We start from the raw sequence: 19,633 nt of genomic DNA on the forward strand, positions 1-19,633 counted from the left end.
GGGCAGCCTCCCGCCCTGACAGTGCCCAACGACCCCACCCTCAGGGATAGGAACCCCGAGCCCAGCCCCAACATTCATCTGGAGATGAGGAGAACCCACACGGACCCTCCTCTGTCCCAATACACACGTGGCACCCAGAGCTTTTGTGTTACAAAAATATTCCGTGCTTTATTTACTCTGTGATAGAAAAATAACATGGCCAGGACCCCAGAGTTTCCCGCCCAGGCGAGGGGAGAGGCAGGGGGCGGAGGGCTTCAGTTCCCCAAAGCCCCTGCCCACCCGACTGCCCTCGCTGGGTGCCCTTGCACCCTGCCACCCTCCCGCTGCACCGGCTCCAGAGGTGACACCGGGAGCTGGAGGGGTTCCTGCATCCTTGGGGGCAGAGGAGGAGATGAGATCCAGGGACCCTGCCACTGTGGAGCAGAGCACCAGCACAGGCTGGGGGAGCCCTGGCAGAACCCCTCCTCTTCCCTCCGCCCTCACGCAGCCCTGGGAACGGAGCCGCGGGGGAGAACAAGAAGGCGACATGTACATTCTTTAGTGACGACTGCGAAAGCGAACCTGAGGCCGGGCTGGCGGCCCCGCCCCGGCAGCCCCGCGGGGGATGGGGGCTGCAGGGCCAGCGCTGGCAGAAGCGGAAAGCCGAAGCTGGGCCTCTTAAAAGGAACATACAGGAAAACCATGCGACAAATCCGCTGCTGTTTATACAAGGGCATAAACACCAAAGAGCTGGACGCCAGCCTGTGTTTCGGGGCACAGAGCAAATCCTGGGGGCAGGGCCCACCCGCTGTCCCCTGGCACAGAGACACGAACACAGCACAGTCCCCGCAGCGCCGGGGCCAGGGGCAAGGGAGCAGGCGCCTGCCTGTCACGACTGGGGGTGGGGGATCCACTGACTGTCCACGGGGCGCCGCAGCAGCTCCTCCACGTGCCTTGCCACATCCATCGTGTCTTCCAGGTCAAAATCACCCTCGGGGTCCAGCACAGGGTCGGGGCTGTGGGAGGCAGGAGGTGAGGGGAGGAGCAGCTGCAGCAGTGCAGGGATAGGGGTGTGATACTTACTTCTGGGTGTACATGTTGTAATGAGGCTGGGAGCAGACGGCAGGTGAGGGTGCCTGGTCCATGTAGGTGGCCCCTCCAGGGGCAGAATCTCCTGATGCATTGACAAACCTGTGGGGATGGGTCTCATGAGCACTGGCACAGGACAGGATAGGTGCCCCACAGGTGAAGTTGCCAAGATGCCTCACAAGGCTCAGCACCAATGTGGCCATTGGTGGTGGATCTGAGCTCCTCAGTGCCCTAGGTTGTTGCCCAACCCAGCCAATTCAGCGGTGGGAACCCATGGCAACCACTGCCCAGGATCTGCCTTCGGGGTCACACTTACTCTGGCACCACTTGCTTGATCTGTGGCTTCACATATCCATCCACAGCTTTAGCTAGAGAGAAGGAAGCAGCATTGAGGCCCCAAGCTCCAGCACATGCCACAACCCCGAGCAGTGCTGGGGGCTCACACATGGCCAGATGCAGAACCCCTGTGGGGCCCGTGGTGTGGGGGAATGCTGAGAACACCAGCTCCATGCTGGCTGGATGCACAAAGGAGGGGACACACGTGGGGTGGAGGGACAGCGCTACCTGGCGTGGACTCACAGAGAACCGGCGTGTAGTACTTGGAGAACACCTCGTCCTTGGGCCGGTCGGGGAACACGTAGATGAGGTAACTGAGATCCCCGAGGCGGTCAGCCAAGGAGCGGATGGAGAAGTCCCTGGTGGTGAAAGGCATCAGGTTCCAGAACATCCTCTCAGCTGCAAGACAAGCGTGAGGATCATGGTGAGGATCCCAGAGCTTGCAGCAGCTCCTGGCTGTGCTCTGGACATGGGCTGCAAAGTCACATCAAGTAGCAAACAGCACGTCCCACACTGCATCCCTCCCCCAGCAACAACTGAGGATAAAGCACAGAAAATGGGGTAAGATGGGAGGCACAGCGAAGCCAAGGCAGGTCTGGCCTCATCCTGACACGTGGGGGACTGGTTGCCAACCATGGTGCTCTGTGGTGCTTCTCAGCCATGTGACCCTCCAAAGGACACTCTTGCAAATAGCAACAGACTCCTGCATGGGATCAGGCCACCCCTGACAACCCCTGCAATGGGAGAACCACCAAATAACTGGATTTCAAACAGACCACATCAGTCCCCAGGGCTGGGTTGGAGGGTTCAATCTGGTCCCTTCTCCCTACTGCTGCCAGTGTTTAGGCCTGACAAAGCAACAGCTGCAGTGAGTAGTGTCACTCCCCATGGACAGCCAATGCATTTTGGGGGCTCAGGTGCTCGCCTCTTTTCCACACTCAGTGCAGGGATGCCAGCACCTAGCACACACTCACAGGAGTCGAACTTCCAGGCAATGGTGATGCCACCGATCTCCGAGTCGCTGAAGCGCAGAAGGAAGGTCCCGTCGGGCTTGTTGATGAGCAGGTCGTGTGCCTGCTGCTTGTTGACGAAGCCCAGGATGGCCCTAGGCAGAGTAGGGCGTCAGGGCTTGGGGCTCGGGCCAGGCAGCACAGGGCAGGGCGGCTCTTACCCGTCATTCCAGTGCGGCTTCAAATGCTTCTTCAGCACCTCCATGACCCCGTCAAACCACTGCCAGAAGGTGTAATTCCTCCCAGGCAGGTTTTCCTGTTGAAATCCCCAGAAAATAAGCACTCCTGTCAGCAGCCTCTGTTACACACCACAGACATTGGGTGCAGCAGTGGAGATTCAGGGACCCTCAGGTGGGTACATCCCCATCCAGCCCCACAAGCACTGGGGGGGCTCTGGACAGAACCCAGGCCATTTACCCTGTTGAACTGGGACCAGGACACTGTGGTGCTGCTGTAATCTTCCAGGTGGGAGCTGGTGCTGTTGAAGAGCTTTTGTGCCAGGAACACCAGGTTCTCCTTGGTCAGCCCACGGCTGCTCTGCACCTCTGCCTTGAACTTCATGTTGAGTGCCTCACAGAGCTGTGGCCACTGCACCTTGTCAGGCACAGCGAAGGGCACGCGGCCCTGGGGGCAGAGAGCATGGTCAGCACCAGATCTGCCTGCTGCCTCCAGGCATGTCCCACCAGGAGGCTGAGCCCTACTCCCACACCCCTAAGGGCAGATGGGGCCTGTCCTGCCCCATGGCACTCACAGGCTCAGCAAAAGCATTGTCCCAAAGCACAGTGGCCGTGGCATTGTTGTCCTGGCTCCCATGCACAATCACCACCACAGGCAAGGACAGTGTCTGCCGAGAGGAAGGAGACTGGAATGGGCTGTGGGGTAAGGGAGCATCACCTATGGGCACCCATGCAGCCCCAGCCCAGCCCCACTCCTGTGGGCATAGTGCCCATGGCTTGCCTAGGGCCAGCAGAAGGCACATAGTGGCTTTACCTTCACCTGGAAGACCAGCTCGTTCCCACCGACACTGAACTGTGACTCAAAGAGGATGGTGAATTTCTCCTCTGTCACTGACTCAGCCCCACGGCGATCTGAGCGCTTGATCCGCTTCAGGGACTGCAGGGACACGAGGGGTGAGCGTAGAGGAACAGATGGGGACACTGGGGTGAACACAGGGACACAAGGGGACAGGACAGGGAACTAGGGGCACTCACCATGTTGCGGAAGTGGGCGCTGAGTGTCCCAGTGGCCTGGTGATACTCCATCACACAGCAGTTGTTGAGGATCTCCCCGCTGCTCTCACTGCCACAGGAATGCACAGAGTCAGGGGACCACCAGGACTGGGAGCTGTGCAAAGTGCAGCCCTTCCCCCCCACCACTGCCTCAGCAGCCCCAGCCACACACCCCCAGCCCCTGGCATTACTTGCGGGTGCTCTCATTCTTCAGCAGGGCCTTGGCTTGTTGTTCACTGATGATGGTGGCCTTCACTTGGGGGGGGTTCATGTGCACATTCAGCTTCCCCCCCACCAGGAGCCGCACGGTGGCTGCAAACTTGGTCTGTGTCTTCAGCACTTGGGGGGGCTGCTTCTCGATGATGAAGGTGCTGAGGGGTAGGAGGATCAGGGGGGCTGGAAAGGTGGCAGGGCCAACCTGGTCCCCCACCCATCTGAGCCCAACCTGTACCTGGTGACCAGGGCAGAGATGATGTCAGTGATGGTGCCGTTCAGCTCTGACAGCATCTCCTCCACAGGGCCTGGGATTGGCAGCTGCTGGCACAGGTGCTCGGCACGGCGGATCTGCTGCCGGTTCTGCCAGATGATCTCTGCCAGCTTCTCACACCTGGGGAGAGCAGGTCTCAGCACACACTAGGGCTCAGCAGCCTGCCCCATCCCACCCCACCAAGCACTCACCAGGTCTGCAGCACATCCAAGGTGCCTTCGGGTGGGCCCCCATTCCCCGCCAGCTGCTGCCGACGCTTCCACTGGATCAGCTCATCATCCAGGATGGTTGTTTGCTGCTTGCGCAGCAGCTGCAGCGTCTTCTGGTGCTTCTCAGCCAGGTCCTGCCAGGTGGGACAGCATCAGGGGTTCAGGGACGGTGTCACAGGGCATCACAGGGACAGTGCCACAGGGCATCATGGGGACAGCACCACGGGGAACCAGGGGCATTGCTCACCACGCGGTACTGCTGTAGTGTCTGCGCCTCGCGGTGCAGCCAGGCCTCCAGCGATGCTTTCTTCTGCTGCAGCGTCGTCTCCCGTGACATGCGCTCCTGGGGGCCCAGCTGGGAGAGCTGGGAGAACTGGGCTGGGGGACAGGGCATGGTGTTAGGGCTGCCTGTGCCACCACAGGGCCCATGGCCCTCGGCCCCCCACCCACCTTGGAGTCGCATGTTCTCCTGGTACTGGATGATGAAGTATTCCTGTGTCTGCTGCAGTTTTTTGAGCTCATTCTCTGAGTCCTGTGTGATGAGCCGTAGCTCCTCGAAGATCTGGTTGATCTGCAGGTGCTTCTGGGACATGGCGTCCACCAGGGAGCCGGATGGGGAAGGGCTCTGCACGGGGCACAGGGTGAGCTCAGCACAGTGAGAGAACCCTCCCCATTCCCTGCCTCAGGGCTGCTCCCATTGCTATGGGAAAGAGCCCCTCAGCATCCCCTCAACCCTGCAGAACCCTCTCCCCTCCCAGCCCTCACTCACATTGTTGGCCTCCCGCACCAGCCGCTGCTCGTGGTACAGGATGTGCCGGATGCAGCGCACCAGCTCCATGGGGCATCGGTCGTACGTGTTCTGTGGGGAGAGCACTGCCTGAGCCAGGCACAGGGCAGGGACCCCCCTGGCCTTGCAGCCCTGCCCACAGCCCCCCACTCGCCTGCAGCTGCGTGGCGTAGTGCCCCAGCTTGATCTTCAGCAGGAAGCCGTCCTCACCCACTTGGTGGTCTGCCTTCTTCTGCAGCTCCTGGATCAGCCCCTCCAGGAGCTGTGTTGCCTTCACATTCTCCTGGGGGTTGTCGAGGTCGATGGAGTCCCTGTGTGGAGAGCAGAGCAGTGTCAGGGCAGCCCCTCTGCCAAACCCAGCACCCCTGGGAAGGGAACCCCTGCCCTACCATGCCTGGCTCTCGATCCACTGCGACAGGTAGTGCCGCACCTCGATGGGGAAGTGCTGCCCGTAGAGCGCCTGCATCTGCCGCAGGGCTTCTCCCTGAAGCTGCTGGGCCTGGATCCACACCGCCATGGTTCAGCACCTGTGGGAGATGTGCTGTCAGGGCACCAGAGGGACACAGGCAGGCACTGTGCCACAAGGGCTCTGGCCCTGGCTGTCCCCCACACCTTCAGCAGGAGTGTCCCGAGCCCCTGGTGCTGCCAGCACTGTCTCCAGCTGCTGAAAGAAAGGGCATGCGGGGGCAGGGGACCCTAGCTCTGAGTCACCCCCTCTTTTCTAGGAACAGCCCTGGGGGTGCCCAGGGCCTGGGATGTGCCTCTGCACGGCCTCTCCACATGGTTCTCATTTCCCCTCGCTGTACCACGGGATCGCAGCCATCGCTGGCCACGCAAATGAGGAAACAGGCCAGGGGGAGGAAGGGCTGGCCAGAAATCCAGGGTGACGCAGAGCAGAGGCCCCCCCTGCCTTCACCCCGCTCCTGCCCACACCCTGGCAGCGCCAGCAGGCACGAGCAGTCGGCCCCAAGAGCCCACGTGGCACCACAGTCCCTGACAAGTCCCCAGTGCCAGGGCCATTCTGTGCCTCATGTCCTGGTGGAGACACACGGACCTCCCCAAAGCAGTTTTGGGGCAGCTCTGGCTTCATGCAGGGACTCCATCCACCACACAGCCTTGGCTCTTCCAGGGGCAGGCAGGGATGAGATGGTGGTGACAGCACCTCTACTAAAATCCAGTGTGTCCCCTGGGTCACCTGTGGCTCAAGGGGTCTGCAGTCACAACCTGCAGTTGAGTGTGTGAGGGTGATATGATGGTGAGTGACATAGAGAGCCTGGGGGGCTCAAGGTCCCCCTCGAATGAGGAGGCAGCACTAAACAGCATTTGGATACACTCACACCCAAACCACCTGGGATTTGGCACCACACAGAGGGGCCAGGCAGGGGCACAAGGCCTTGGACATGTCCCAAGGCTGGGTGGTCAGGCCAGGACCTGATCACTGGCTGGTGACAAGCAGAGGGACTGATCCAGGGAGGGCTGTGCTTCCCCCTGTCCCTGAAGCATTTTGTTTGGCTTCAGAAATACCCAGTGGCCCACAGGGCTCCAAAAGAGCTGCACTGTCATATGGTCAGGAGACACATGCTGGGGGACAGGGGCAGCAGGTCTGAGCAGAGCAGCCACAGCCAGAGCCCCCAAGCCAGGCACACCCGCCCCCGAACAGGAAGAGGAACAATAACCCAGAGCTGGCTAAAAATGAATTTTTCCCCTATAAAAAGGGAGGAACATTTCCACATTCACAGAAATCAGCAAGCTGGAAATGCTGATGGCAAGGAGGGGCCTGGGGAGGCAGAAGAAGGGCGGCAAGGAGGAAAGGGAAGGTGGGATGGCCGACAGCAGGACGTGCTGCTGTTGGAAATTGTGGGTGCTTGATAAGGGGCAGAGCCAAGAACAGCCATGCCAGTGGCACTGCACCACAAAGTGACCGAAGTCCCCAGTACTGTGGGGACATCTGCACGGACACAGAGCAAACAGACACTGCCCTGCCTGTTGATAAAATGGTGATCTCTTCCCATCTCACAGTGACAAAACACTTCCTACTCCACTCCAGCATGTTGTTAAGCAACGAGTCTCTGGCTGCTCTGTGGTGAGCTGGCAGGCACTGCATTTGGTCAGTGCCAGCCTGGGAGCAGGAGCACCAGTGTCACAATCTGCCTCTACAAGGAGCTGTGCAGTGGCTGGCAGTGGCAGAGCTCACCTAGTGTGTGCCCCAAAACACCATTTGCACCAGGCTTGAGCACAACATCCACAGATATTGTCAATGCAGCAGGATATGCAATTTATTCTGGGGGAAATTTAGTTTTGCCTGTGTCTCACCTGTGGAAAAACCAAACCTTCCCATGGGCTGCAGGGTAGCCTGACCATCCCAGCACAAGCAACCAGTGCCCCCTCCCATGGGCAGACCTTTGGCCCTGAGACTCAGCATTGCTGGGGCAGCAACTCTGTTTCAGCATAAGCTGCAGCAGCACTGGAGCTGCCACTGCCAGCCTTTCCAGGCAGCCCTGCCTCCTGCACCTGGCTGCTGCTGGCAGCCACTGCCCTGGCTTGCACCATGCCTTTCACTTTCACACCTCTTCACTGTCCAGCATCACAGCCCTTGCTGGCACCACCAGCTGCCCGAGGAATGGGAGCCCAGGGATGGATTCACCCCCATGCCCACGGACATTCACCCACCCCAGTGCCACCTCCAGCCCACCAGCCCCACTGCAGCCTCAAGCACTGCCATGGGTCAGCCATGCACGGCAGCCACCGGCCCCATGCACACTCCAACAACTGCAAGAGGCAGATAATTGTAGTGGTTTAGGCTACTTTGCATTCACTCGCTGGCAGCGAGCTGGAACCCACCCGTCACTGCAGCTCGGTTAACCAGCAGCACACAACAAGCCACAGCGACGCTCTCACCAGCCTTAGTGCCTGTGAAGCAGCACAGGCAGCAGCTGCTGGGGTAGGACCACTGCTGAGGACACAGACCCCAGAGCTGTGGTGAGGGACCCCAGCGACACAGGGACTGAGCAGAGAGATGCCAGCAGTCATCATTTCTGCCTCTTACAGCCTCACTGCCCACTGCTGATGGGGAAGCACTGCCAAACCCAATGCAAAACACGAGAAACCCACTCAGAAGGGGCACTCAGAAGGCGAGAGGCAGCAGCGAGGAGAGGGGAAGATGGGGAAGGTGGCAGCTCTGCTGGGGCTGTGGCAACCAGGGGGCTGATGTGACCACACTGGGGAAGGGTCGCAGACACAGTGGCAGTAGGCACCAGCAAGCCCCAAACTGTAGGAGAGCCAGAGCACATCCGCAGGCAGACAAAAGGAGGGAAATGCCTCACAGGGCCAGGCTGGCAGCAGCAGCTTCCCACGTGCAAAACCCAAACACAGGCAGCAGCCACCCCGGGGGCCGGAGCACGCTCTGCACGGGATGCTCCCTGCAATCTGCTCCCTGCACAGAGCCAGCCGCACACTCCCCGTGAGAAGGACACCCCGACACAGCCCCGACAGCAGCATCTCGCCAGACCCACGCCGTGAAGGGGCAAAGGGAGCACAGCAAAGGGCTGTGGCTGTAACCCCCCGCCCCATCCCTCGACCCCCGCACTGCCCTTGCCCGGTGCCGGCGCAGCCCGGGGCTCTCCGGAGCGCTGTTCCCGGGGCGGGGGCGCGGCGCTCCGGCCCAGGGCCCTGCGCCCGCCGCAGTAAACACGGACACGTGGTTTCCCGGCACCTCCGGGAACCCGCGATCGCTTCCAGGTCAGAGCCGGCCTCGCTCGTGGCCGCAGGGCCGGACCCTGCACCCTCCGGTGCTGCCCCGGCCAGCGCTGCCCCTGCCCCCGGCACGCCCGGCGGAAAGGGTCCTGCAGCCCTCCAAGGTGGGCAAAGTCTCTCTAGGGCAAGATCAGCCCCCAGACGGGCCCCAGGCACGGTGGAGGTGACAGCCGGGAGCTCCGGTTACCCCAGCACTGACCCACCCCGGCGGCCTCCTGTCCGCACCAGCTCAGCCCAGGGTCCCGCTGGAGCCTGGCGGGGAGCGCCCCGTCCCGCACCGCACTCATCGAGCCCTGTCTCGCACTGCACTCCCCGCCCCGCACCGCACTCATCGAGCCCTGCTCCGTACCGCACTCATCGAGCCCTGCCCCGCACTCATCGAGCCCTGCCCCGCACCGCACTCACCGAGCCCTGCCCCGCACCGCACTCACCGAGCCCTGCCCCGCACGGCGCTCTCCCCGCTCTGCCCCGCTCCGCTCTGGCTCCGGCCCCAGCTCTGGGCGGGCACAGCCGGCACGGCCGGGCTCCCGGGCCGCCGCTTGCTGGCTGCGCACTACAGGAAGGAGCAGAGAGCAGATATTTCCTTCCAAAATGTCAGGTGCCTGCGCAGGACAGCCTGTCCCCGAGCGCTCTGCCCTCGGCCCTCGCCGCTCCCGATGCCAGAGCAGGCACAGGCTCTGTCCTCAGCGGGTCAGTGGCGCTGAGCCCCCGTGGCTGGGGATGGGACCCCAGGGACCCACGCAGGAGTTGGGATGGAGGGAGATGGGAGCCGCTCACCTGCACCCCCAGCTCACTGACAGAGACTGCAGTGGGAACAGCTGGAGAGCAGCCGCCAGCCCTGCTCAGAGCTGCGGCACCGGCACACAGAGGGGCTGGCACAGACGGACAAGGGCTGCTGGTGTGTTTCACACCGGCCTGTGGTTTCCAGCTCTGGATGGGAGGCGGCAGCGCCCACCGGCACAGGAGCGAGCTCCTTCTAGAAGCTCCGTGCTTTGATGGGGTTTGTCTCCCACAGAAAGTGGCAGCAACTGATGGCTTTGCCCTGGTGGCACAGGGGAGGAGGCAGCCGAACCACTCAGCCCACACTGGAAACATCTGGGGCCAGGTACCACGACACTCATGAAAGAGGCATGGCTGGCTCTTGTAATCAAACGTGCCCCCCAAGAGCAGAGGTGACAGGCCCCACAGCCACTAGGCAGAGCTGGAACTAGTAGCACCAGGACTGTCCAGGTGTCCTAGCAAGCCTGCGAGCCAAAAGCAGAGAATTCACACTCTTACAGGAACAAGGAAACCACATGCATGACCAGAGCGGACACCAGCTCCACACAGGCAGAGATGGCCCAGCTGGGGACTGGTGCCAGGGGCTGCTGACAGCTCATCTCATGCCATGGGGCAGGCTCTCTGCCTGCCAGCACTTGCCACCCTTGGGAAAGCTTTTTCTCCTCACTTCAAATTTTTTCCAATCAGAGAGGTGCAGAAACCTGCGTCAAACCAAAACCACCAAAATACCCAGCAAAATCCCTTGAATCCCAATGGAACCTCGAGAAAACCTCAGTGCACCAAGAGCAGCCCTGGGGCAGACACAGCCACATACAGGTGCTGCCCTGGCACCAGTGGGATTCCTTCAGACACTGAGCATGCAGCAGGACCAGCTCTGGTGGGCAGGACACATGGTGCAGCCCCATCAGCAGAGTCCAGAGCCCAACCAGCCCCATGGGCACGAGCCCAGTGTGACTCCTGCAGGACATCCACCGTGGGGAGCCCAGTCCCTGCCAGCACTGGTGCTGCCCCCACCAGAAACCTCCAGACAGGATTAGAGAGGCTGGGCAGAGCTTTAATTACTCCTGGCTCCCTGCAGCCAAGCAGCTGAATTAACTAGCTTTGGGGCTGGCACAGCAGGGAGTTGCCAGCTCAGGGTTCTGGAGCTTCCCCTGGCTTGGTGGGGGAATCCCAGGGCAGGCACAAAGCCTCTTGACCACTTGCAGCATCCCAGCTTGGGCAGACTCGGGCCCTTGCCTGGGCAGAGATGTGCAGCTGCCCCATGCCAGGACACTCAAGGAAGGGATTTTCCCTCCACACTAATAATGACCAGCCCCAAGTCCCTGTAACACCAAGCTGAGTGCACAGCCCTGGGGTCCCACAGGTTCTGTGCCAGCCTCCTGCACCAAGGCCAAATCCATCACAGCCCCTGGCTCGGTGCTAATCCCTGCTCAGACCTGCGCCAGCCCAGGAGGGACAGGCTGGGAGAAGGACCTGAGGATTAAGCTCATTTCAGCATCGAATTAGTCCTGATTGGGGTCTGGAGACACAATTTCATTTTCTCTGCCATGCTCCAGTGAGCACACACAATGGCACTAATCCAGCTACAGCCAGACTGGATTTGCTGGGCAGGACCGAGGTGGGCTGGGGAAGATGTGGGCAGCACAGGCACTGCTCTGGCTGCATCCATCCCCTCAGATCAGTGCCATGCTCCAGCTCTCCTTGGGGCTGGGGGCACAGTGCAGGAGCCTCCTCACCCCTGGCATGGCTGTCCTGAAGGGCCAGTCCAGTTGGCACAGCACACTGAGTAGTAGTAGTAGCTGCCACAGCACTGGTGAGCAGGGAGAGCCAGAGGGACACCAAAGCAGCTCCTGCATCCCCCACTGCATTCCCAGAGTTCATCCTCAGCAGCTCCACACACAGAGATGCTCTTGCACCAAGTCAGCAGAGCAGGGTGGAGAGAGGTAAAACCTTGCTTTTGGAAGAGGGGATGCACAGACACCCAGGGATGCTGGCAGGAGGGGGGACTACTCAGACAGAGTGAAACAACCAAAACACCAGTGGTTTGTACAACACATTTCTCAGTCAACATCCAGGTGGGTTTTGGCTTTCCTGGCTCTAGGATGGGCTTTCCAGCCCCTGAAGCAGCAGTAAAGCCCCTGCACCTGAGCTGCACTGTAAGCACCACCACTCCATCTCCATGAGCAGGGCCAGAGGAGCTGCACCCCTGGGCCCACAGCCCAAAAGCAGCAGGGTCGGGTGTTCACACTGGGGAGGACAAAGATCATTTTACAGAGGTTCCAGCTGGTGCAAGGGCTCAGAACTGCCAGCAAAAGCAGCCTCTTCCTCTGCTAAAGGTTTTGCACGGCCAGTGAGTGATAGGGATAAGAGGCCAGACAGAATGAGAACCCTGCACGTGGTGGGCAGGGCTGGGTCAATGCTGCTCTGGCTCCTTGAGGCAATGGCTCTCCAGCACCAGCCTTTTCCCCAGTTCCCTCCCCAGCAGAGCTGTGCTATAAACTAGCTCACAACACAAAGATACACTGAAAGTGGAGATTGCAAAACTCACCAGTGACTGTTTGAACCAGGAATGGCTTTTGACTGTGCTGTGGTTCGGCTATGCTGCTGTGGCTGTCCCAGTCCGGTGGCACATCGCTCCTGATACAGTGGGAAGCAGGACCCAGCACTCAGGGAAGCACTGGGCATGAGGCAGCTGTGACTAGCCCGTGTTCCTGGCCCCTCTGGTGCAGGCAGATGGGTGGATTCTGCTTTATCAGCAAGTCAGCTCAGCCCTATCGGCCAGGAAGCCGTGTTCACAGTATGCCTCCCCCTCGACGTTTCCCAACGCGGCGGGAGCAGCGGCGTGCAGCAGCCTACCTTTTATCAGCCAGCAGATGTTGCTAGAACTGTTGCTGCATGTGAAATTCAGGCATGCCCAGCACCACTTGGATCCCTGCACCAGCCATGCGGTGCCAGGGTAAACACCCCCGCCCCCTTCCTCCCGGGATCAAAACACTTGGGGGTTGCAAAATAGACACCCCATGAAAGGAAAGGCATGCCACAGAAACATTACAGCTGTCGAGGCTACTTCTCCTGGAGCGTGCTGGAGCCCCGGAGCCAGCACAGCCTCCCAGGCTAGAGCTGCCTGCATGGCCAAAGAGCTGACTCCTGACCTGTCCTGGCGAGGTGGGGACCCTAACCCTAGCCATGCCCTGGCCCCCCTGCAGTGGGGGCAGCAATCACAGTGTGTGGGACACTGGGAGTCACTACCACAGGCAGGCAGAGGGATGCAGCCTCCAGCACAGCACCCAGGGGATGCCCCCATTCACCCTGTCAGCCATCCCACTGTGCCTCAGCTCCTGCTGCCTCCCCAGGGCTGACGTGAAGTGCAGCCTAGCTTACAGTCATTCCTTGCAAACTAGAAAGTAATTTCCCAGCTGATGGGGCCACTTCACTGTACTTGGCCCAACACGGTCGCCACTCACCGCCCACAACAGCGAGTGCAGGGAGCAGGGATTTTTTGCAAGCAGGGTATCTGAGTTTTGCTATCACTCGAGAGAGAGCTGGGAAACCCCATGGCAAAGCCTTCACAGTCACTTTGGAGTCAGCACTTCCCCTGCAGCAGGAGGGGAAGGTCCCTCCAGAGGCTGTGTGTGCTCTGTGCTAAGCATCCCCAACTGCAGCTCCCTGTATGGTGAGAGCATCCCTAATCCTGCCCCAAAGCATTGGCCTTGGCACAAGCCAGGTGCAGCAGACCCGGCAAGGTGGCTCTAGTGACAACTGTAGGGTTCCAGCATCCCCAAAGCAGGGGACTGCCAAAGTGCCACAAAACACAGAGTGGGTGACAGCCACCCGTCACACCCTGCTCCCAGCCCAGCTCTTCCATGTCCCCACGCACAGGCTGTTAGAACCTCTCACCCCATACCAGAGCTCCTCCTCCTCCTCATGCTGCACCCACAGCACAGCAGGGCACAGCACAGCCCTCTCCAGCCCCAGGGATGAGCAGGAACAGTGTCCATCCTCACATCCAGCACTTTGGAACCACATCAGGTCAGGCTGCAATCCTGATGGCTTTAGGAGCTTAAGGACCTGGGCCTGGAGTCAGGACCCAGAGGGGAGATCTCCCACCGTGGAGGGCTGGTTCCTGTGCCATGGCAGTGGTCAGGCTCTGAGGAGCACCTCATTGTGCCTGCACTAATGAGACACATGCCACTGCTGCGGCTCACACTGCTCTGGGCACAGGCACAAGCACTGCAGGCAGCCAGCACAGTGAGCCAGCCCACAGCCAGGAATGTCCAGCTCAAACCAAGCACCGCACACCACAGGGACATCGCGTGCCATGGCCTTGCTACGGGCAAACCACGCGGAGCTAGCCCGAGCCCAGCCCTGTCTCCCCTCCACAACGCGCCCCAGGCGCTGTCATCAAGCTGCTGCAGGTCACTGCCTGTCCCCGGCCCTGTGCCACAGGGCACCGAGAATGGAACGAGCCAACAGCTTCGGCTCAGCGGCGGTGTCACCGCTCAGCAGTGCCGGTGCGAGCCGAGCACCGGAGCCCCGGAGCTGCCCGGGGCCGGCCTGGCACGAACCCGGGGCTGGCCGGGCACGGAGCCCTGACAGCTCCGTAACCCGCCGGACAGGTGGCCGCGGCTCCCGCGGGCTCGCAGTCCCCGGCCGCGCCCGAGCTGGGTGAAAGGCCACCGGGCACTGCGCTCCCGGCGGTGCCGCCGCTGCCGCCGGGGAACGATCGCGCCCAGCCCGCGGCGCGGAGCCGCGTGTCCCACCGCCAGCACCGGGGCTCGCACTCGCGCCATCCCGGTTCGGTACTGCCCGCGGCCGGACCCCTCCGGCACGGCACCGGACGCCTCGCTCTGTCCTGGATCCTCCCCTCCGCCGGGACGGGCGCTCGGGGCCGCCCTCCGCTCCGGCGGGGCCCGCGTGCGAAACCGGCCCCGCTCGGGCGGGCGAGCAGCGCCCCCGCCCCGGGATGCGCCGCGGCACCAGCACGGGCCGGGACGGACCCGCCGCCCCCTCCGAGTGGCCCCATTCGTCGCCTCCGCCCGCCCAGGGGCCCGCGGCCCAGCCGGGCCCCCGCCGAGCCCCGCGCCCGGCCCAGCTGCGCCCGCCCGCGGTTACAAAACACCCACGGCGCGGACCGGACCGGACCGGACCACTCCGTGCCCCAGTCCCGGCCCCGCCGCACCCCGCCCGGCCCTGCTGCGGAAGGCGGACGGGGTCCGGGCCCGCTCGGTCCGGTCCGGTCCGCTCCGGTCCCGGCGGCGATGGCGGCTCCGCGCCCGCGCCCACCTGCGGCCGCGGCGGCGGCTGCGGCTCCGCTGCTCCCGCGGCTCCCGGCGGCTCCCGGCGCTCGGCTCCGCCGCCGCTCTGCCCCCGCCGCGCCCCGGCCCGGCCCGCGCGGCCCCGCCCCCGCACGGCTCCGCCTCCGCTGCCCCCGCCGGCACCGGGAACGGCACCGGGGAACGGGAGCGGTACCGGGCACGCGATAATGGCATCGGGCAGTGGCACTGGATGAGTGTACCAGGGACCGGCACAGGTTAACGCCGCCAATACCAACATCAGGTAACGGCACGGGGTGTCATAAGTGAGTAGTGGCACTAGCACCAGGTTCGGGCAGAATCCAAAACAGCCCTCTGCATGAAGAAACTGTGGGTGCACCATGCTCACTCCTACCACAGGCCTGGGCTGACAATTTGCAGCCACGTGCATGGCCAAGGTCATGCCACAGCCTCAGGCACTGCTGGGACAAGACACTGCATCCCCTTCTTCCAAGCTGCCACGTCCCCTGCAAGCTGTGAGAAGATCCAAGGCACTGCCAACTCCTCTGCTGTCGCTCAAACAGGGAAAGTTGACAGCATCCATAAGAAAACCATCCTGAGGAGCTCTTGCACAGCTGCCACCCACAGCAGACTGCTCCTGGCAGCACTGGCACCCCAGGGCAGGAGGTGCCCGGGCGATGGGCACCCCGGGGTGCGGCTGCTGTGCGGTGATGGGCAGAGGCGGCGGCAGGAAGCAATACTGGGTGTGCTCGTTCTGCCCCAGCGCCTGCACCCGCCGCATGGGATCTCCCAGGCTTTCACTTTCGTTACCAGCTCATCTTCTGTAGCCTGAAAAAACGCCAGAGGGAAATTCAGCAAATGCAGGTCCCTCTTCTGCTCTGGGCTGGTGGAAGCACAGGTGACCCTTTTCTGGTGGGAATCCAGGAAGGAGGGGCTCGTCTCTCCTTGTGCCAGCGCTGGAACAGGATCGCTCTCAGACAGTTGATGCATCAGCAATTGCAAATTTGCATTCAGCAATTGCAAATCACTTGGCCACTGTATCAGAGCACAGCCCCAAGTTCCCACCTCTCTACTGCTTTTATCTATTGCTCTTATACTGAAGTCCTCTGGCTCCAGCTCAGGCTCCTCACTGCCTCATCCAGCTCCACACTTCCAAGAGATAAATACCTGTGGGCTGGGCAGGCACCAGCCCAGCACCTACTCCATGCAAACACCAGCCACAAAACGGTGCTTTCCAACTTTCCAGCCCCACTCTGTGCCTGGAGCAGCCCTGGTGAATGACTGAATGAGCTACTCCAGCCCGAACAGCCTCCAGCTCCCACCAAATGTTTTGCTGCCTGCGCTCACCCGCTCGGGAGAATCTCACGCACAGAGGCTGACACATCGCTGCTGAGCCACTGCCAGCAGAGCCCTGGCTGCAGTTCCTAGTGCTCCTGGGGCACTCCAGACCTCACAGAGAGGTGAGCTGGGACCCCAGCAAGCAGGGACAGGAACCCAGTGTGAAGCCAACAGCTCCCACACTGTCTGTGTTCAATGAGACAAAAGAGAAGGAACAGAGAATGCAGCGCAGGGCCCTGGTGCCTGCCCACCCTGCTTGGCTGGGATGCTCTTGCTCTGCTGAGTTGCATCACGCAGACACGCAGCTTTCACAATCCCTGGCCCACATAACCCATTGGCACAGTCAGCCAGGCGGGCACTGGCTGCTCAGGCCAGAGAATCAAGGTCACGCACAATGTCTGTGGCTGCTGGGGCTCTCTCTGGGCACCACAGATCCAGGGGTATCTGCAGGATCCTGGGGACACAGTGCTCTCTGTGCCAGAGACCTGCACAGCCACATGTGCTTGGGAGAGCTGGAAGATACACACAAAACACCCTCCGTTCCCTCTCACTTGCCTCCCTTCTCCCTTCCCTTTCTGGTATGAAAGGGGAAAAAAGGAAAAATAAATAAGTGGTGGGAGAGAAAAGTGGAGAGTTCTCCATGCTGAAAGGGCAAATGGAATCCAATAAAATTCAATCACAATTTGTTTTCACCAGGTCCCAAGGAAAACTCCGAGCTGGCTGGTGAGGATGTTACCAGGAGAAATTCTTCCTTTCCAGGGGAAAAGAACAGAGTGACTGCAGCAGTGACCCATGGAGAGGCTGCCCCTGGAGCTGCTCAGCTCCACCCCAGCGATTCCCCGAAGCAGCCCTAGCTCTGTCCCGGCTCTCTTTGGTCCTGAGAAATTCTCGGGAAGCCTCTGGGAAGGTGAGCGCTACCCAGGCTGAGCCGCAGCCGGACGCATGGTCACCTCGCATGAGCTCAGCAGGATGCCGAATGACGCCGCGCATTCCGGGGACAGAGGGAGCCTGGAGCTTCGTAATGGATTTCCGAGAAAATTGCCTCTGTGTTTGGAGCTGGAGCGCAAAGAGTGCAGGCGGAACAGCCTTCCTCTCTAAGTGGCATCTCAAGGGTCTTAATTATTTCTCAGGAGTGGAAACATTTATTTAGGCGGCTCTGGAGAGGTCCTGACGCTTTTGGCTACAGCCCTCCGGGCACATCTTGTATGCGAGGCTCCTCTGCAATCCTCCCTGCTGCTCCCGGGATGTGCAGGGTGCTGGGCTTGGGCAAAGCACAAACACCCAACCACGTCACCTGCGGGCAGGACACAGCCTCGGCTCCATCCCCTCCTGCTTCCTGGGAATCAGGACATCTCATGGGGGAGCCCAGCCCCATCCCAGCCCTGCTTTGTGTCCCTCACACTCCCAGGTCTGTGCTGAGACCAGAAAACCCTGTTGTGATAATCCAGCCCAGCTAATGTGAAACAGATGAATCCCCACATTAGTCACAGATCCACGTTTTCCCACAAAGGTCCCATTGGAGAACCAGTCTGGATGGGCCCTGTGGGGTTCCAGCCCTGGTGCTGCTGCAAGAGGCAGCCTGTGAAGAGTGAGGGGAGCAGCTGAGGGGACAGAGCAGCAGCACAGACCCTGCCAGGACCTGGCCAGTCCCCGACTTGGAGAATGGGCAGGGGGAAGTGGGGGCACCAGAGAAGCTTGTCACTGGCACAGGCTCAGCCTGCTGGTGCCTAGTGCCAGTAGGAGGGGATGATCTGCTCCAGCAAAAAGCGGAAATGACATTTTGTCCAAGGGGGAATTTCCACAGGAAACCTCTGCTTCCAGCCACTTGGGCATGGCTGGGAACAGCTCAGCAAACACTCAGCAGCCAAGCAGTGCCATTGCTTGGGCAAAGACTCTGCTTCCTCCATAGTTCCTCCAGCTTGGAAAGAACATCCAGTTTCTGCTACTGAAACACCCAGGACAGGTGAGAGCCCTATTGGGTCTGCAGAGGGCACCAGAACACAGGGGGGCCCTGCAGCATCCACAGCCCATTTGGGACCAAGGACACAATCATCTGATGCCCACCCTAGTGCCAGGGCTGGCTGGGGGCATCAGGAGCACATGCACCGGGGCTGCACTTTGCCCCCACCCCCTGTTGGTGCATGCTGACATCCCTGCACATCCCCATGCATCCCTGCCCTCTCCTGCATCCCTGCTCTCCCTTGCAGAGCTCAGGTTGCCACAGTAACCGCTCAGTCCCAGCAGCTCCTGCTACAAACCGTGCTGCCACAGGTCAGCCCAGTCCAGAGCTGCACCTTCACCCCCTGTTGGGGTGAGCAGAGCCCTCGGTGCTGCTGCCCCACAGCCAAGCACTGCATTCTGAGCCAGGATGGGACACCTGTAGGGAAGCAGGCAGGTTGTGTCCTTCTGGAATGGCTGGGAGGTGGTGTTTTTGGAGATCACACTGTGCTGGAGCTCTGTGTCTGACCTCTGCCACATGTGGCAGTGGAAGCCACCACTGCTTGGCTCTGCTCTGCTGTGTATTAATCTGAGTGTGATGCAATATTTGACTGTTGTGTTCTGAGCACTGGAAGCAAGGATTGGGATGGCTCTTGGCTTGGGCAGCAGTGGCATGTGCTCTGCAGCTCAGCACGTGTTGCTGGGGGAAGATCCTACCCAAATCCTACCCAGCACCTGGGAGGGCAGAGGAGACCCTCAGGACAGTCCTTGGGCAGGTGGCAGCTGAGTCCTGAGGGTCTCTGCCTTGTCTCTGCCTCCCAGCCCTCACTGCAGCCCTCCCCATGCAGTTGCTTGGCCCTGAGGATGAGGCTGGAGCCACAGATAAGATGTGACCTGTCTAATCCCTGTCTGCTGCTTTATTCCCAAAGAACTGTCAGTACTGCACAGCTCAGACACCCCAGCTCCCAGTGGGACCCCACACAAGTGCCTGCTCTGGCCTGCCCTGGTGCAGGGCTGCCCTGGCAGGTGGCTGCCCATCCCCACGGGGCCGCCCTGTGCCCGTCACGCAAGTGCCCGCGGCCCAAGCGGATTATCTGCATTTGGAAACCCCTAATCCGTTTGCACGCTTGGCTCAGACACCATCCCCACTCCTCCCCACTGTGCTGTGGCCCTGGGCAAGGAGCAAAGCCACCCCGTGACCTCCTTTTGGAGCCACAAACAACCTCATGCCCCAGCACAGGCAGAAAGCAAAGGCTGCAGCCCCGTGGGGCTGACTGGGGAGAGGAGGGGGACAGGATGTTGGCAAGTGTCCCTTGCCCCAGTTCCTGCTGGTGCTGCAGGGGTTTCATCAGCCCAGCCCAGCCCTGGGACCTTCCCTGGGCACTTTCTCCTGCTGCACATCAGGCTCCAGGAGTTCCCAGAGCA

The 19,633-nt window shown here is 61.1% G+C and overlaps 1 protein-coding gene across 4 annotated transcripts; it reads right to left on the bottom strand.

Moving 5' to 3' along the window:
• Positions 1-141: 141 nt before the first annotated feature.
• Positions 142-15,059, bottom strand: LOC306812855 (signal transducer and activator of transcription 5B). 4 transcript variants are annotated; one of them, XM_079327749.1, is made up of 19 exons: positions 14,943-15,059; positions 5,516-5,653; positions 5,281-5,437; positions 5,109-5,198; positions 4,790-4,964; positions 4,587-4,717; positions 4,322-4,473; positions 4,095-4,250; positions 3,835-4,014; positions 3,626-3,713; positions 3,405-3,527; positions 3,166-3,258; positions 2,832-3,038; positions 2,576-2,670; positions 2,379-2,509; positions 1,648-1,803; positions 1,385-1,436; positions 1,063-1,170; positions 142-995 (listed from the first exon to the last, which is right to left on the bottom strand). In XM_079327749.1, the coding sequence occupies exons 2-19, from the start codon at positions 5,641-5,643 to the stop codon at positions 869-871; spliced, it is 2,349 nt and encodes a 782-aa protein (XP_079183875.1). In that variant the 5' UTR covers positions 5,644-5,653; positions 14,943-15,059; the 3' UTR covers positions 142-868. The 4 variants fall into 4 exon arrangements, with proteins under 4 accessions (XP_079183875.1, XP_079183872.1, XP_079183874.1 ...); XM_079327746.1 differs by having other exon boundaries at positions 1,633-1,803; XM_079327748.1 differs by lacking the exon at positions 14,943-15,059 and adding an exon at positions 12,208-12,228 and having other exon boundaries at positions 1,633-1,803.
• Between the last annotated feature and the right edge of the window lie 4,574 nt (positions 15,060-19,633).

The sequence above is a fragment of the Erithacus rubecula genome, assembly GCF_903797595.1.
Source record: "Erithacus rubecula genome assembly, chromosome: 27".
Taxonomy (NCBI): domain Eukaryota; kingdom Metazoa; phylum Chordata; class Aves; order Passeriformes; family Muscicapidae; genus Erithacus; species Erithacus rubecula.

What these genes read in the sequence shown, in the direction of transcription:
- LOC306812855 (XM_079327746.1), bottom strand. Translation starts at nt 5,643, where the DNA reads ATGGCGGTGTGGATCCAGGCCCAGCAGCTTCAGGGAGAAGCCCTGCGG. An exon ending in ACTACGCCACGCAGCTGCAG is followed by an intron (nt 5,199 to 5,280) that starts GCGAGTGGGGGG and finishes CTCTCCCCACAG; the next exon opens with AACACGTACGACCGATGCCC. An exon ending in TACAACATGTACACCCAGAA is followed by an intron (nt 996 to 1,062) that starts GTAAGTATCACA and finishes TGCCTCCCACAG; the next exon opens with CCCCGACCCTGTGCTGGACC.